Source organism: Ceratotherium simum, chromosome 40, assembly GCF_057802395.1.
Source record: "Ceratotherium simum simum isolate JZ-2026a chromosome 40, ASM5780239v1, whole genome shotgun sequence".
Taxonomy (NCBI): domain Eukaryota; kingdom Metazoa; phylum Chordata; class Mammalia; order Perissodactyla; family Rhinocerotidae; genus Ceratotherium; species Ceratotherium simum.
Genome location: NC_141939.1, coordinates 2,395,837 through 2,415,143, shown reverse-complemented (window position 1 = coordinate 2,415,143; position 19,307 = coordinate 2,395,837). Strand labels below are relative to the sequence as shown.

Sequence of the window (19,307 nt, the reverse complement as noted above, 5' to 3'; positions counted from 1 at the left end):
TGTCCTCATAAAATGAGTAGGAAAGTGGTCCCTTCTCCTCTATTTTCTTAAGGAGTTTGTGTAAGATTGGAATTATTTCTTCCTTAAATTTGATAATATTTACTAAGAAGCCATTGGGGATGGTTTTTTTTTTAATAGGAAGATTTTTAATTACTCTGTTAATTTCTTTAAAAAATAAGAGAGTCTTAAGCTTGCCAATTTCTTCTCTTGTCAGTTTTACTGATCTGTGTTTTTCAAGGAATTTGTCCATTTCCTTTAAATTTGTAAAATTTATCTAAGGTGTTAACAGTATTTCCTTATTATCATATTAATATTTATAGGATCTGTGGTGATGGTCTTTCTTTTACTCCTTTCCTGATATAATTTTTTGCTTCCCTCTTTTTTCCTTGGTTAATTTTGCTAGATGTTTATCAGTCTTGTTAATCTTTTCAAAGAATCTACTTTTGTCTTAGATGCTTTTCTTAAATTTTTGTCCATTTTCTGTTATTAAGTTCTTGTCTTTATTATTTTCTCACTTCTATTTAGTATTTAATTTGTTTTCTTTTTCTAGCTTTTGAAAGTGGAAGGCTAGGTCATTAGTCTTAAACCTTTCTTTGTAAAATAAAAATGTGTTATTAAGTAAATTTTTGTCAGTTTTGTTTTGTGTATTTTTAGGTCAGATTTTGGGTTATTATGTCTTCTAGAGGAATTTAGCCTGTTACATTTATTAAATGTTTTTCTTCATTTCTGGTAATTTTTCTTTTCTTGAAGTCTACTTTCTCTGTTATTGATATAACCATACCAGTTTTCTTATGCCTAGTGTTTTCATGGTATATCTTTTCCCACCCTTTTATTTTTAACCTGTCATTGTACCAACCTATGTGTGTCATTGCGAAATTTTTATAAACAGCATATGGTGAAGTCTTGCTTTTTATGCAGTCTGATAATCTTCTAATTTGGAGTGTTTGACTCGTTTTTATTTACTGTAATTCCTACAATGGTTGAGTTAAGTCTACCATTTTACTACTTGCTTTACATTTGTTCTATCTTTTCTTGGTTTCTTCATTCCCCCTTTCTTTCCTTTCTTGGGGGTTGTTGAGTATTTTTTAGTATTCCATTTTATCTCCTCTCTTGGCTTTTACTTGTACTTCTTTTCCATTTTCCTACTGAATAATTTAAGTAATTCATCCTTATCTTGCCAGTGTCCACCTTGAATTAATATTATACCACTTTGTGTATAATGTAATATTGCAAGAATATAATTCTATTTATCCCTGTCTATCCTTTGTGCTACTATTGTCTTATGTTACCTCTCTATATATTAAAAACACCATAGTACATTGTTGTTATTTTTGTTTTAAGCAATCAATTGCCTTTTTAATTTAAACATTTTATTTGAAGTAATTTTAGTCTTACAAAATAGACACAAAGAATATAGAAGGGTCCCACATATCCCTCACTTAGCTCCTCTAATGTTCCCATCCTACACAATCATGGTACAGTTATCAAAGTGAGGGAGTTAACATCGGTACAATATTATTAATTATACCCACTTGATTTGGATTCCCCAGTTTGTACACTCGTGTCCTTTTTCTGTTCCAGGATCCCATCCTGCATCCAACTTTGGATTTGGTTGTCAGGGCTCCTTAGTCTCCTCCAGTCTGTAGCAGTTCCTCAGTCCTTTCTTGTTTGTCTTGACCGCTTGTGGAGAGTCCTGGCCAGGTGTTTGGTTTGGACTTGTGTGATGTTCTCTCATGAACGACTGAGGTTATGGATGTTTGGGAGGAAAAAACACGAAAATGATGAGCCCCTATCCCATCATATTTAGGGTTCCAGATATCCATGTGTCTTATTCGTGGTGATATTAATCCCGATCACTTGGTTAAGGTAGTTTCAGCTAGGCTTCTCCATTGAAGAGTGACTGTTTTTCCCTTTCCATACTCTGTTATTTAAAAGCAAGTCATAAGTCCAGCCTGCACTCAAGGAGAGGAAAATTAAGCTCCACCTCCTGGAGGAAAGAATGTCAGGGATTTGTGGAAATATGTTAAAACCATCATGCTAATTGATAAATATTTTGGGAAAAATACTTTGAGGCTATACAAACATTCTGCTTCTCCTTAAACTCACAACCAATAATTTAAACATTCATCAATGGATCTTACCTGTAGCAATTAATACTGTGGTGTTTTAATGATGATTTTCTATTTCCCTATACACACACACACACACACACACACACACACACACACTGAAATTCTTCTCTAAGGAAGAGTTGTCTCTTTCCCTCTCTTTTGTTTATTTATATCAGTATAGACTCGTAGATTTTTATCTTATTCTTTGGGTTACAATTCATTACTATCTCATTTATTTATTTTCTGTAATTGTTACAGCTTTGGCCATTGGGAGCTCTGTTAGGTTGACTCCTATATCCTTTTTTTTTTTTTGCTTTTTATCCCTTTGCTCAGCTCCTGCTAAGTCTATTTTCTTTTTTAGTCTCAAACTCTGAATTAATTCCATTGGCTGTGGACAAGACTGCTTCATCTTAGTCTTAATATTTTTAAGATTGTTTTTTTACCTGACTTCTTTTATGAATGATAGGTACAGAAAACACCTAGCTAGTGCATAAAGGTTTGTTAACACTTTTGAATTGAGGTGGTGCTTCCTATTTTTCTCCCACCCTAGACGAGCCACCAGTTTCTTATGGGACACTCAAGGCTGGTCCCTGTTTCCCACAAAAGCTAGAGTGACCATACAGCCTGGATATTCTAATAAAGTGTCAATTAAGGAAATTCTGTTAAGTTGACAGACCGTGTGTTCTGATATTAGTCTGGCAGAATGTGGTCACATAGACATGACATAAGCTGGACTACAGAGTAGATCACGTATCATACGTGTGGAGAGTAAGTACTTCATAGAGCAAGCATTACCTAGGGCAGAGTTGCCAAATACCTGATGTGTATGTCACCACTGCCACTTTTCATCCTTTGTCCGTAACAGACATCAGTGAGTGATCACAGTTCTTTTTCCCAGTGAACTCACTTCTATGTCCTTTTGTTTTTTTTTGTGAGGAAGATCAGCCCTGAGCTAACATCCAATGCCAATCCTCCTCTTTTTGCTGAGGAAGACTGGCCCTGGGCTAACATCCATGCCCATCTTCCTCTACTTTATATGGGATGCCACCACAGCATGGCTTGACAAGCAGTGCATTGGTGTGCGCCTGGGATCCAAACCTGCGAACCCTGGGCCGCCAAAGTGGAGCGCGTGCTCTTAACCGCTACGCCACCGGGCTGGCCCCCTATATCCTTTGGATATGCCCACTTTTTCTTGTTTTTTTTTTTTAGCACTTCCTTACTTTATGACTGCAGAAGATGCTTCAGGATCATGTATTTTTCCTGCCCCAGCCCTAGAATCCCTGGTCCCTTTTATTGGAGAATGGTATTTAGAGGCTAAGATCTGAGTGCTAGGTGTGCTAGCTCCTACTGGGGTGTCATTGTTTCTAGTCCTTCTCAGGGGACATGGCTAGGAAATGTATGTATCTATCAGTATACATCGTAAAATTTAAAAAATGAGTTCATTAGATACCTCTGACTCCAATCCAGCACCACAGGACTTATTCTAGCATTTTCCCCTTTCTTTATTTGTAACTTCCTTCTCTTACTGTGTGAAATCTGACTCTCAGTATCTACAATGCATTTTCTTATTTGACCATAGTATGCATGTAAATTAGTTTCAGAATTGCAAATCCATACCACTGTGAGAAAAAAAGTTACCAACCAGACTACAGTGTTACTGTAGACTTCTTTTTTTCTTTCACATTTCAATATCTACTCAAACCACTGTTTCCTTAAGTTTTTAGGTTAGCTCCTTTCTCCCGTGCTTCAGTGTGGTTGTGTCAAACATTTGTCTTGTAGTTAGCTTCATTCGTCACAGTCTGCCTTCCATCTTGTGTTCCCCTGACATCCTGATTGTTGTTGTTGTTTTAAAATTTGTGTACAATAAAATTCACTCTTTGTAGTATACAGTTCTCTAGGTTTTGATAGAGGCGCAGAGTTGTATATCTACCACTACAATATCAATCAAAGTTGTTTCTTCACATCCCAGATTTCCTTGTGCTGCCCTTTGTAGTTAACTCCTCCTCGTACTCTCACCCCCTGGCAACCTGTTGTTCATATCTATAGTTTTTCCTTTTCCAGAGTGTCATATAAATGGAATTGTACAATATGTAGCCTTTTGGATCTGGCTTCTTTCACTTTACAAAATGCATTTCAGATTCATCCATGTTGTTTGGTGAGAGAGTAGTTTGTTACTTTTCGTTGCTGACTAGTATTCCATTGTATGGATGTACCGCAGGTTATCTGTTCACCTGTTGAGGGACATATAGGTTGTTTCCAATTTCTGACGATTATGAATAACACTGCTATAAACAACGCTTTACAAGTTTTTGTGTGAACATAAGTTTTTGATTCACTTGGGAAATACATAGAAGTAGGATTGGTGGGTCACATGGTAAGTGTGTGTTTAAGTTTCTAAGAAATTGCTGAACTGTTTTCCAAAGTGGTTGCATCATTTTGTATTTCTACCAGTAATGTATGAGAGTTGCAGTTGCTCTGCATCCCTGCCAGCTAGTCTTATTGTCAAGATTTGTTTTTGCTTTTGTTTTTTAATTTTTTTTGGCTTTTCTAATAGTTCTAATCTATATTACCCTAATATCTAATGATGTTCAGTGTCTTTTCATGTGCTTGTTTGCCGTCTGTGTATTTTCTTTCATGAAGTATCTGTTCAGATCTTTCACCCATTTTTACATTGGGGTGTTTGTTTCCTTATTGATGAGTATGAGAGATCCTTATATATTCTGGATAGATTTTTTTTGTATCCTATATGTGATTTGCAAATATTTTATCCTGGTCTGTCACTTAAAACTGTCTTAATCAGAGCAATAGTTTTTAATTTTGATTTGATTTGAAAGCTTTAAATTTTGATTTGTCTTGAAATTGGGTAGTATGAGTTCTACAACTTTTTCTTTTTCAGAATTGTTTTGGTTCTTCTCATTCCTTTTTGCCTTTATTTATACATTTTATAATCATCTTGTAAATAGCTGTAAAGAAGATTGCTGGTATTTTTCTTGGGATTGTGTTGAATCTATAGATCAAATTGGGGAGAATTGACTTCTTAATGGGAATCTTCCAATTCATGAACACTATTTATCTCTCTATTTATTTAGATCTTAGATTTCTATCTTCAGTGTTTTGTAGTTTTCAACATATAGATTGTGCACATATTTTGTTATATTTATACCTAAGAATTTTACTTTTTTTTTTTTGTTTTGGTGCAATTGTTTATTTCTAGTATATAGGAATACTATTTACTTCAGTATATTGATCTGCAATCTTTTGAAAGTCTCTTACTCATCCTAGAAACTTTGTTTGTAGATTTTAATAGATATATGTCTCTGCAGATTACCTCTTTCTTCTTGAATGAGTTTTGATTTATTTCACCTAATTTGTCAATTTATTGCAATAGTGTCGGTTGTAGTATTCTTTTATCATCCTTTTAATGCCTATGGGACCCGTAGTGATTTCTCCTCTTTCATTCCTGATATTTTGTGTTTCTCTCTCTCTCTCTGAAGGGACTGGTTGGGTTACTGCTTTGAGACCTTTCTTCTTACCTAATATAATCATTTCATACTAAAGTGTCTCTCTAAGCATTGCTTTAGCTGCATCTCTCTGCTTTTGGTATGTTGTATTTTCATTTACGTTTTTATTCAGTTCAAAATAGTTTAAAATTCTCCTTAAGATATTTACTGCTTTGGTTATTTAAGAGTACTGTCATGGTCCAAGAACATCCTTTATATGAATTTTATTCTTTTAAATGAGTGGACCAAAATACACACACACACACACACGTGTGCGTGTGTGTACATACCTTGTTGCACATTGAGAGGAATGTGTCATCTGTTATAGTGGGGAGGACAGCTATAAATGTCAGTTGGGTTAAGTTGGTTGACTGTGCTCTGCAGATCATGTACATCCGTACTGATTTTCTGCCTACTTGTGCTGTCAATGACTGAGAGAAAAGGGTTGGCATTTCCAACTACAATTATGAATTTGTGTATTTCTTCTTTCAGTTTTAGCAGTTTTTGCCTCAAGTATTTTGAATCTTTTTTTTAAGTTGCATACACATGTAGGATTGTTATGTCTTCATGGAGAATTGACCCTATTATCATTGTGTAAATTTTCTCCTAATCCCTAAAAATATTCCTTGTCCTGAAGCCTATCTTGTCATATTAATATAGCTACTCCAGATTTCTTTTGTTTAGTGTTTTTTGTGGTACATCTTTCTTCATACTTTTATTTTTTTTAAGATTTATTTATTTATTTATTTATTTTTCCCCCCAAAGCCCCAGTAGATAGTTGTATGTCATAGCTGCACATCCTTCTAGTTGCTGCATGTGGGACGCGGCCTCAGCATGGCCGGAGAAGCGGTGGTTCGGTGCGCGCCCGGGATCCGAACCCGGGCCGCCAGCAGCGGAGCGCACGCACTTAACCGCTAAGCCACGGGGCCGGCCCTTCATACTTTTATTTTTAACCTACCTATATTTGTAAAGTGGGGTTCTTCTAAAACAACATATAGTTGGGTCTTGCTTTTTTATCCAATTTGAAAATCTCTGACTTTTAACTGGTGTGTTTAGAGCAATGGCATTTAAAGTGATTATTGATATTTTTGGATTCCAGTCCATATTGTTAGCAGATTTTTATTTTTCCCGTATATTTTTTGTTTCTTTTTCCTTTTTTTCTGCCTGCTCTTGGGTTAATTGAACATTATTTATTGTTCATTTTTTTATCTCTTTTATTGATTTATTATTTATACTTCTTTTAAAAATATTTTAATTGTTGACCCAGGATTTGCAGTATACATCTTTAGCGAATCAGAGATTACCTTCAAATAACATTATACTGCTTCCCATGTGGTGTAAGGATCTAAAACAGTGTATTCCCAATTCTTCCCTCCCATCCTTTTTCTGCTATTGTTGTTATATAATTTACTTTTAACTATACTACAGACACGTACTACATTGCTACTCTTTTTCTTTTACATGGTTATGTTTTAGAGCAATTAAAAATAAGAAACACTGAATGTTATTTTACCTTCATTTATTTCATTTCTAACACTGCTAATTTATTCGTGTAGATCCAAGTTTCTAACTGATACCATATTTATTCTGCCTGAAGAACTTTTAACATTTCATGTAGACTAGGTCTGCTAGCAATGAATTCTCTCCATTTTTTGTTTTTTGAGAAAGTCTTTATTTCTCCTTTCTTTTTGAAAGACATTGCCAATAGATACAGAATTCTGGGTTGATAGTTTGTTTTTCTTTGAGCACTTTAAAGATGTCACTCTACTGTCTTGATTCCTTGATTCTCATGAAAAACAGCCAAGATTTTTCTGGCTATTTCCTTATATTCCTACTCTAGCTGCTTTTAAGGATTTTCTCTTTTTCTTTGGTTTTCAGAGTTTGACTGTGTTGGCCTAGGTGTGGTTTTGTGGTTTTGAGTGTCTGTGTTGTTTGGAGTTTGTTGACCCCCTGGGATGTGTGGGTTGAAGTTTTTCATCAAATTTGGAAATATTTTGGCCATTATTTCTTTAAATATTTTTTTCTGCCCCATTCTTTCTTTCCTTTCCTTCTGGGTCTCTAATTATACAGATGATAAACTGCTTTGTATTATCCCACATCCCTAAAGTTATGTCTTTTCTTCCTATCTTTTTTCTCTGTACTTCAATTTGGATAATGTCCCTGGATCTATCTTCAAGTTCTCTGTTCCTTTCTTATGCAATGTCCAGTCTACTAAAAAGTGCTTGTCCCTCTGGAATTCAGTTAGTCAAGGCTTCCTGCAGCCTTTGCTCTTTGATAGCTCTTTGGGAAAATATGATTTTTATTTTATCTATTATTTTCTTGCTAGTATTGAGGGAGCAAAAGCCTCTGGTGTCCTTTTATATCCTAACCCTGTGACATTTCTTTTAACTCTATCGATTCCATCTGAAGTTGTCAGTAACTCGCTACAGAGCATCCCTCGTCCCTTATACTCCTTTTGGCTTCACCCGTCCAGCCTGCTTCAGCTAAGCCAGATAATTCCTGATACCTGGGTCGGTTCTCAGTAGATCTCAGCCTGGAGGCACACTCAGGTCCTCTGATGTGCTCTTCAAAAGCCACAGATTCTCTGCACCCACTCCCCTTGATTCTGACCCACCTGCTATGGGGAGAATTGCAGGTATCCGGAGTGTGTATCTTTAAGCTTCTAGGTGATTCTAATGAGCAGCCAGAGATGAGAACCACAGGAACTTTGTAGGGAGCTTCCTAGCATGACCTGGAAATAAGTTTCGCTAACAGATAAGAGGCAGCACTATTAAATTATCCTGAAAATTTAAATGGGATCAAAATAGTCTGATGATGAAACCTGAGAATTTTTCACATGCGTGCCAAAGGAAAACAAAATGCTTCTTTGAATTTTTTCTCCAGTGGGACCTGTAACTATTATGAAGAGGTAATGTTATCTATATATTCACTTCTTAGTCCGCTATTTACAAACTCATGACACGAGAAGTTACTAGACCACATAACAGAGTCGCTCTATATTCTACGTTTTTAAGTTATATAAATATATACTTATATATATAACATATATATACACACACATACACATGCATCTTTGTGTAACAAAAGTGTTATATGTATCAACAATGTTTCCTTTTTCTCCAGCTTTATTTTTATTTTTAGCTTGATTTAAGCTTAATATACCTTGATTCTATATGTACTGCATTGCCACTATTAATAAAAATTAAAGCTTCCCTTGATTTTAGGGAGACATTCCCCAAATGCCAACATCAGAGAAATAGAGACAGGTCACAGTTCTAGCTTTAGGTTTTAAGGGGAGAAATGAGAGATGATTAATGGGAATTAATTAATTCATAAACACCATGGAGCCCTTGTCGTGTGCCATGCACGGGTGACACAGGTCAGATCCGTGTCCTCACCAAGCCGTCAGTCTAACTGACCCCAGGAGCTTCCCGACTTCCTTGACCTTCGCCTCCTTGCGCCCCCTGTGGTCTCTGGCCTGGCTCAGTGTCCCCACCGTGGCTCTGTTTCTCCTTCCCCATTCTTTCCCTCCAACCCCCGCTCGCTGCACGGGGTTGACCCACTGAAAACTGGGTTAGAAGAACCCCCAGGAAGAAGTGCCTCAGCTGGACGGCAGAGGTTGTGTGGTAAAGCAAGCCCAGGGAGAAGTTGGTGTTGTCTGTGACATATTCTGGCTTGCTTGTTTCTCTCTAGTTTACGGCCCCTGTTGCCCCTCCAACCACGTGTGAGGAAATAGGTTAATGACGCTGATTGTAACGTGACAAAATCTGACGCTTAAGTACCTCTCCCCACACGTGCACCCCTCTTTTTTTTTCAACTAACATTGTCAGACCTTGTTACAGGTGCCGTCTCCCAATTCCTGTGGACATAATGCCGCCAATCAACTGGCTTCAAGTTTCAGGGTCTGGATAACCTGAGGCTGACGAGTTAGATGTTTATTCAGTGCACTGGGTCCTGCTCCAGCATAGAGAAGCACTGGGGAGAGTAGTCCAGACCTGTGGGTATACGTGTCTGGAGTTAGGTGGGCAGGAAAAACAGGCCACCAGCCAGTGTCTGCTGGCCCTGCCTCTCCTCCCATCTAATGTGACAAACACCCGAGTGGTCAGAGCTTCACTGCACAGTTGGAAGCAGGTAGTAGAGGTGAAGCGAGATGGCTTCCTCCGCTGCACACGTGTTGATGTATTCAGCAACTACATGGTACCTTGCTTGTAGGGTTGCTAGGTAAAATAGAGTCGCCCAGTTAAATGTGAATTTCAGATACCCAACACATAATTTTTTAGTCCAAGTATATCCCAATACTTAAACTACAAATTAGGCATCGTTTCTGTTGTTAAATCGGGCAGTCCTGCTCGCTAGGTCCTGGACGTATGTTGGTGCTTGAGTCGGACTGGTCCTTTGTGATGCCGTGTCTGGGGTTTGGCAGCAGCATGTTGACAAGCACCCCTGGTTCCTTATCGCATCGCCTCCCCCTTGTCTCCCCAGGCCTGGAGACAGGAAGGAGGTGTTTGGCCCTCAGTGAGCCCACTGCCCCCACCCTGCACCACTCACATTGTCTTGCCCTCAACAAGCCTGTGTGGTCCAGGAAGAGAGGGGACCCATCTCCCCACTGGCTTCTCAGCTGCCAGGCAGGGCCAGCTGAGTGAGGAGAGGGCTGGCTTGGGGGGGACCCTCCACGAGAGGTGACGGCCTTCTGAGGAGCCTGCTGGGGCTTTTCTTCCTGCTCACACTCTCCAGAACTGGCAGAGCTGTCCCCTCCTCCCTTCAGCACATGGCTTGTGCATCAGGTACCTTTCCAGGCCCTGAGTACTCAGCAGCCAACAGAACTACTGGATTCCAGGTAGGATTCCTGTTTTCTGCCTTTGGCCATGGGTGCCTATCCTTGGGTCGCTTATTAACCTCCTCCTGGGGGGTCCAGGGCATCCAAGGCCTGCATCCCACTGCTGAGTGCTGGTGGTGCCCTGCGTGCTTCCTGGCTCAGCGCCATGCCAGTGGGTGCTTGGTGTCCGGGACTTACTGGACGTGCGAGCTGTATCACCTGGCTGATGCCCTCCATGTTCTTACCCACCAACTGTGAGAGTGGAGTCCCTCCTGTGGTGGCAATAAATGCTTAATACGTGTTAGTAGTTGTTGTTGCCATCACTCCCAAGACTCCTCAAGCTTTTACCCCCCAATCCCGCCAATTACCACATTCTGGTGATTTTTTCTCCTACATTGAAATCACTCAAAGCCCTCCTTCCCATCAACCCACCTGGACCCTCCCAGCTTCCTCTCTTGACTCTTGCTCCCCACATCCAGCCAGGCCCTCGTCAAATCTGTTCTCCACAAGCCACCATACCTGAAATGCAATCTGAATTCTCACGTGCCTGCTGGACCCTCCCTTGGCCTTCCAGTGTCTTCTGTGCTGGATGAAACTCAAATTCCCTCCTGTGGCCTTGGAGCACCTTCTCCTGCCTGGCCCCACCCTGCCTCCATCATTCACCCCTCACATCCTTTCCTCCTTCACCTGGTAGCTCATAGTCATCTTTTGATATACAGTTCAGGTTGTTATCTCCTCCAAGACACCTTCTCTGAGCCTCTTCTGGAATAAGGAGCCCCCTTATAAGCTCCTTGGAGCAGCATCCTGGGCCCCTGTTATCACGGCACCATTACTCTTGGTTTGTAGTTATGAATTCTTCCCATATAGAAATTGTGGATTCTTAATTTGGCATCTCCACATCTAAGAGTGCCTGGCTCTCTGCACAGTTGCTTCAACAGAACCGAGTGAAATTACCTTGTGTAATTACATCACACTTGGCCGTGAGGCTGTTTGGAGCTTTGCTTTCCAACCTTCTGCTGGGCTCTGAGGCAGAAGCTCCATGTTATAAAGGAGGAGTCCAGAAGTTGGCTGGCCAGGGCAGTGGGTAGCTGATATCTCCCCTTGGAATTGTTTAATGGGATTTTCTACAAAAATGAATTTCCTAGCTTAGAAAGTGATCAACAACTATTTAAAAGTATCAATAGGGGCCGGCCCCGTGGCTTAGCGGTTAAGTGCGCGCGCTCCGCTACTGGCAGCCCAGGTTCGGATCCCGGGCGCGCACCAATGAACCGCTTCTCCAGCCATGCTGAGGCCGCGTCCCACATACAGCAACTAGAAGGGTGTGCAACTATGACATACAACTATCTACTGGGGCTTTGGGGAAAAAAAAGGAGGAGGATTGGCAATAGATGTTAGCTCAGAGCCGGTCTTCCTCAGCAAAAAGAGAAGGATTAGCATGGATGTTAGCTCAGGGCTGATCTTCCTCACAAAAAACAAACAAACAAAAAAAAGTAGCAATATTTGTAGTGCACCAGCAAAAGGAGTATTTTGGGTCTGCCTCTCCTCTAATTTATTCCAGGCCAAATGGGCAGCTCGGGCAGTCCAGGCTGGGTTCCAGGCCAGGAGGGGCCAGAGCACCACTGGGCTGCTGTCTTTCAGCTGGGTTGAGTCATTCTCTCTGGCAGTTTCTTTTTACACAACACTAGCAAATATAAAAATTAAGATAATAGCCAACACATATTCAATTGCTTACCATGTACTAGGCACTGTCCTAAGATTTTACATGTCGTAACTTATTTAATGTCTCATGACAACTCAACAAATTTCTTTCTTTTTGTTTAATTGATGTTTCCATTCCCCCTAGAACTGTGGCTGACACAAAATAAGATCTCATTAATACTTGCTGAATACGTGAATGGGTGGAATGGCACTTCATAGTTTGCAGAAGCTCACCAAAGTCCTGTCTTTATCACAAAATGGAGTTCAGGATAGTTAAGCACTTTAGATACCTCACCAAATGAACACTACTCTTTGTGTACTCTACTGTGTTCTTAATATAATTCTGACATCTTATTGCCAAAAAGTCCTGTTTGATCTTTTTATGTAAAACAGATTTTTGTAAATTGACTCCTGCCCTCTCACCACTGACTTAAAGGTTTTAGAAATACTCTATCTGCATTTCTCATGAATCTTACCTTGACGGTGAGTTCTAATACATCAAGTGGATGTAACCTGTAAATAAATACCTTGTATTTCTAAGGGCATGGCTTATTAAAAAAACACATTTAGAAATGAGGAATAATTTTACCACAGAATCCCTATTTCTTAATTTATCTTCTGGGCCACTCTGAGTTTCTTATATCAGATTTTCTTAAGACCTGTGAACGTGGAAGCCTTTCTCAGAACCCTTTTGCAAGCAGACGTGAGGGTATGATAAAGAAGAAGAAGAGCCACTGGGTGCCCCTCTCCATCTGGCAGATGGAAGCTCTCCTCAGCAGGGCCCATGTCCATCAGTCTTAAGTAAAATCATAGACCAGCACTGCAAAGAAATCTCACCAGATCACTGCTAGGGGAGAGTCTCGCGATTCTTTCTTTTCTTAAAGCCTATTTATTTTTTTGTTTCCCACCCATTTCCACCTTGGAGAATGCATAGGGCTTTGTGTGTTTGAGTGTGTATATGTGAGTGTGTGAGTGTGTGTGAATGTGTGTTTGGGGAGGTTGGCGGGGAATCATATATTCATTTTTTTAAATGACCAGATGTGGGATTCCCTGAGAGTCGTTGCATTGCAGTCATAGCCCAAGGCATGGGTGACTATACCATAGCATAGATTTGGAATGGTATAAACTTACTTGGGGCACTGGTGAGTACATTATTTATAATGAAAAGAGCACAGTGTTTAGGACTAAAGAGCCCTGAGTTGGAATTCTATCTCTGCCCTAACAGAGACCTTGACTTAGGTATGTAACCTCAGTTGAGCCTCAGTTTTCCCATCTGTAAAGTGGGGATATGATTTCCTACTTAACAGGGTTGTTGTAAGGACTAAGTTAGATAATAAATGTACAAGCTCTTTGCTTATAGTAGTTGCTCAATGCAATTAGGTTTCTTTTCATCCTAGTGCCAATTAAACAAATGATGGTTTCCATGTTCTGTCAACTTGCCTCAGCTCAATGGTTTTAGGTATGTGGTTGGATAGCAGTCTTTCCTGTTTGCTGTAGGACGAGGCCGAAAGCAATATCCTTTGCATGTGCAGGTTTCATTGAGGAAACAAGGATATTCAGACATTACATGATTATTTTATGGATAGATGAAGGTAAATACCTTGAGCCAAAATTGATTTTTGTCATTAAGGAAACAAAAAGACAAGCCACAGAACGGAAGGAAATATTTGCAATACAAATATCTGACAATGGGATGTTATCTAGAATATGTAAAGAACACTAAAAATAAAATTCAACTGAAAATAAGATAAGAAAGCCAATAGAATATGGGCAAAAGTTTTAAATAAACACTTAACAAAAGAAGATATATGAGTAGTTAGCTAGTAGACACATGAAAAGATGCTTATGATCATTAGTTATCAGAGAATGCAAATTCAAACCATGGGGATATACCATTACATACCCACTAAGATAACTAAAATTAAAAAGACCGCAAGGACCAATTGTTGGCAGGCATGCGGAACTGCTAGCATTCTCATACACTGCCGGTGGGAATGTAGTATTGCACAATCACTTTGGAAAATTGTTTGGCAGTTTCTTAAAAAGTTAAAAATACATCTACCGTATGACCATTCATTTCACTCCTACATATTTGCTCAAGAGAAATGAAGACATATGTCTCCTCTAAGACTTCTACATGAAATTTCATAGCAGTTTTGTTTGTAATAGTTCTAAACTGGAAATAACCAAAATGTTCCTCAAGTGAATGCATAAACGAAATGTAATGTATGCATTGCATAGAGTGGATTCTGGGCAGCAGTTAAAAGGAACAACTTCTAATAGATGTTACAATATGGATGAATCTCAAAACAATGTGCTGATTGGAAGAAGCGGGACATACATACTATATAATCATATTTACATAAAATGCAATATATAATATAGAATACATATATAACATATAATATTACATTTTATATTCATATATGTATATAAATATATATGTATATACATACATATATGCTATATATAAAAATGCATATATATATGTTGTGTATATATATATAATCTCAACAGTGGCACAGTGGATGGGAGAAAGAAATGGAAGTATATTGTTGTATTGTTGTAAGGGTCTTACATTATCTGTGAAGTGCTATAACATTATTTGAGGGAAAAATGTTATGTTAAAGATGCATGTTTTAGACCATAGAAAAATCACTTAAAAGAAATAAGAGTAGCATAGTTAAAAATCTACAGTGGAATACTAAAAGTTATTCAATTAAAAGAAGACAGGAGCAGCGGGAAAAGAGAACAAAGAATATATGGGATAAAGAGGGGAAAAATTTGCAAGATAATAGTTTTAAACTCAATCATGTTGATAATTATATTAGGTGTAAATGGTTTAAACACTCCTATTTGCAGATTGTCAGATGTGATAAGTCAAGACTGATCTAGATGCTTTCTACAAGAAACTCACTTAAAATATAAAGTCAGATAGGCTAAAAGTGTGAAAAGAAAAAATTTACACTTTCGAACACTAACCATAAGAGAGCCGGAGTGGATATATTAATTTAGATAAAGTAGACTTCAGAAAAAGGAGTGTTACCAGAGAGAAAGAGGAACACTTCATAATGATAAAGCAGTCTACTCATCAAGAAGACGTAACAGTCTAAATGTGTGCGGACTCAACAAAACAGCCTCAAAATACGTGAAGCAAAAATGGAAAGTACTGAAAGGAGAAATTAACAAATCTAAAATTATGGTTGCAGACGTCAGTCCTTCTCTCTGAGTAATTGATATAATAAACAGACAGAAAACCAGTAATGATACAACAGATATGAACAATATTACTAATGAACTTGACCTGAATGACATTTGTTGAACACTCCACCCAACAACAGCAGAATACACATTCTTTTCAAGTACACATAGAACATTTATCAAGACAGACCATGTAAATTTAGAAGGATTGAAATCAAACAAAGTATGTTCTCTGAGTAGAATGAAATTAAATTAGAAATTAATAACAGAAAAATATCTGGAATGATCCTCAAACGATCCCCAAATATTAGGAAACTAAACAACACACATAATTCATAGGTTAAAGAAGAAATCACAAGGGAAATTAGAAAATACCTTGAACAAAATGAAAATGAAATACAACATATTAAAATTTGTGTATATGGCTAAAAGAGTGCTCAGAGGAAAATGTAAACCTTTAAATGCTTACATTAGGAAAGAAGAAAGGTCCAAAGCCAATGGTGTAAATTTCTATTTTAAGAAGCTAGAAAAAGAGGAACAAATTAAACAATTAAATTGAACAAATTAAGAGAAAGAATAATAAGAATGAGAGCAGAAATCAATGAAATAAGAAGTGGCCAAATAATAGAGAAAAATTAATTAAGCCAAAAACTACTTTTTTCTTTCAAAAGATAGATAAAATTGATCAACCTTTACTTAGATTGATTAAGAAAAAAAGAGGCACAAACTACCAGTATCTGGAATAAAAGAGAGGACATCGCTACAGATCCTGTAGTGAAAGGATAAAATTAAATATTATTGTTACTATCGTTACTGAGGCAACATCAATGTAATGCCGACACATTTGACAACATATGTGAAATAGACAAATTCCCTGAAAGATATGTATTACCAAAAATGACTCAAAAAGAAATATAAAATTTGAATAGCTTTATCTGGCATTACTGATGAGATGTACAAATATTTAAAAAAAGAAAACACACTAATTTCACATAAACTCTTTCGGAAAAATAAAGGGGAAGGGTAAACTTTCCAACTAATTTTAGAAGCATTTCCCTGACACCAAAAACCAGACAAAGACACTGTGAGGCCCTTTTTCCTTATGAACAAAATGTTAGTAGATCACATACTGTAAAATATAAAAAGGATGATATACAATGACCAAGTGGGGTTTATCCCAGGAATGTTAGGTTGGTTTAACGTTTGAACGTCAATCTGTATAGTTGACCATATTAACATAAAGAAAAGCCGTATAATCACCTCAGTAGTTGGCCCTGAGTTGATGGAGAACAATCCATGAATCTACACCTCTGACTGCTGTCATTGTTATCACTCTCCAGCGTCTGGGGGCTTTGGTTGAGAAGACCAGTGAGGACATGCTTCATGGTACTTTCCTGGATCCTGTCAATAAGTTTGAGATGCTTAGAGGAGAGTACCCACCCTGTGTGTTGACCACCCTTGACTTTAGTGCCTGGTCCTGGGGCTGCCTCTGTGTCCTGGAGTTTGGCTGAGCTTAGAAAGATTTCAGTCAAGCTTTTATTTCTAGCAGTTGTTAGACACTAACTCATTTTAATTCCCCCCCCCCAAAGCCCCAGCAGATAGTTGTATGTCATAGCTGCACATCCTTCTAGCCGCTGCACGTGGGACGCGGCCTCAGCATGGCCAGAGAAGCGGTGCGTCGGTGCGCGCCCAGGATCCGAACCCCGGGCCGCCAGCAGCGGAGCGCACACACCCAACCGCTAAGCCACGGGGCCGGCCCGACACTAACTCATTTTAAAAGAGACTTTATAAACAAGGCTAATAGGAAGGGGTGTTCAGAAGAAAGGAGAGAGGGGGAAAGCTGTACCCTCCACTGTGGTGTTTTGAAAGATGGCAGAGAATAAAACCAGAACTGAGGAGGGAGGCGTGCAGATGGAGGAAGGCCAATAGACATTGCTATGCACTGCACAGTAGTTGAGCCCACAGGTGGCAGAGAAATGAGGGAAAACAGTGACTCAACATTTTGGAGGAAGAAATGGTTCATAATCTGTATTCATTTCCTAGTGGGGCTGTAACTAATTGCCACAAACTTCGTGGCTGGAAATAACACAAATTGATCATCTTGCAGTTCTGGAGGTCAGAAGTCTGAAATGGGTCTCACTGATTACAAATCAAGTTGTCGGGAGAGCTACACTCCTTCTGGAGGCTCTAGGGAGAATCTGTTTCCTTGCCTTTTCCAGCTTCTGGAGGCTGCCTCATTACTTGGCTCATGGCTGTTTCCTCCATCCTCAAAGCCAGCAATGGCCGGTTGTCTTTCTTGTGCTGCGTCACCCTGACTGTTCTCTTGTGTTTCCTCCTGCCTCCCTCTCACTCATAAGAACCCTTGTGATGACATTGGGCTCACCTGGATAATCCGGGCTAACCTCCCCATCTCAGGATCCTTAATTAAATTACATCTGCAAAATCCCTTTTGCCAGGTGGGGTAACATACTCTCAGGATCCAGGGATGAGGACCTGGACATTGTTGGGGGCCGCTATTCTGTCTAGCACACAATATATTTCAGAATTTTCGATGGCAGTGGAATTTAAAAGATTAAAAATACAAGAGATGTGTGAAACTTTTTTTGTGTGAATGGCAGCAGAGAATAGTCTGGAATATGATCCTGTATGTGTAGACTAAAACAGGGAGAGAGTTAAGCCGAGTGCTCACATTTAATGGGGTCAAGGGGTGTCAAGACAGATGCCCACGTGAGCCATGAGGCCTGGGAGGGACTGGCGGAAAAGTACACTTGGACAGAAGATGGAGGAGGGGTTCCCCAGGGGGAGGACGGTGCGGTGGAGCCTCACGGTGCGGGGTGAGGGTTCTGAAGGGCACGTGGAGGCTTTGGCAGTGAGGGAGGGAGGAGCAGATTGTAGCCCAGCGTTTGCCTAAGCCGTCGGCCTGTGCTTTCGTTCCTCGCCTGCTCCCTCACACCTGTGCTGGGCGCTGCTGGGTCCATCACCCGTCTCTGCTTGTCTCACAGGTATGCTGGGGTCCTCCTGGATGAGGACGTCTTCCACGGGAAGGAGCTCGTCCACTGTCGCCCGCTGCAGGCGCTGGTGGCGGGGCTGAAGGCCTACAGCACCTGGGAGAACCTCAGATGCCTGCAGGACTGCCGTGAGTGCACCGGAGGCATGGTGAGCCCCCGCAGCCCCGAGGGGTGCCAGACCCGCAGGGCCCCAGTGTTATAGCAAGCGTGGAGGGAGTATCGTGTGCCAGTGGGTGGAGCACTGGCTTTGGAGCCAGGCGGAAATCCCCACTGCCCTCGTGACCCTGAGTGCATTACTTAGCCTTGTCGTCTGTGTGTGTCCACCTCGTGTGATGCCTCGGCGATACAGACCATGTTTGTAAATGCTTGGCCCGCAGTGCCCGGCCTGTGGAGGCCCACAGTAAATATCATTAAGCTCAGTGGTCGTGGTTGTTGACAGTATGGGAAAGAGCTGACAAGGGTCAGATGATCAAAGCTCTGCTCTGATGTTTGAATCCCTAGGGGAGAATGCAGGAAATGACTCCGGGGGTTTCTAGCCTGGGAAGGAGCAGACAGGGTCGTGCCAAGCACTTAGAGACTGCTCAGTGTGGCCCCAGCCCCGGGCCTCAGACTGGCCTGTGTGGTGAGGGGTAGGAGGTGTGAGAAATCCCGGTAGGACTCTTTGGAGAGTGGAGGGAGACTTTGAGAACAGCTGGGGTCTGTGCCCTATCCCCTACAGCCCTGAGAGCAGATGTGCCGCAGGATGCAGAATGCAGGAGGCAGGCAGTCTCTGCATCTTGTGGGGGCCCAGTGCTGGCGAGAAGGGTATCCAAGTGGGGTCTCTAAGGGCAGGACAGGTGGGATGTGGGGTTGTGGACCTGTGACTAGGTGGCACGGCAGGACTACAGGCATTAGCTGTAGTGGCAACTGGGGTTCAGCCCCAGATGGCAACCCTACGTCAGCAACCCCCAGGGACTGCCCTGCTCCCTGGTCA

At 40.3% G+C, this 19,307-nt stretch overlaps 1 protein-coding gene across 5 annotated transcripts in view; it reads left to right on the top strand.

Annotated features, from left to right (window-relative positions):
• Positions 1-19,307, top strand: part of ACOXL (acyl-CoA oxidase like) — a 376,737-nt gene that overhangs the window by 174,430 nt on the left and 183,000 nt on the right. For all 5 annotated transcript variants that reach the window (XM_087426114.1, XM_087426113.1, XM_087426115.1 and 2 more), the window contains one exon: positions 18,329-18,482. In XM_087426114.1, the coding sequence (XP_087282240.1) occupies positions 18,329-18,482 (154 nt within the window). The remainder of the gene's footprint in view (positions 1-18,328; positions 18,483-19,307) is intronic.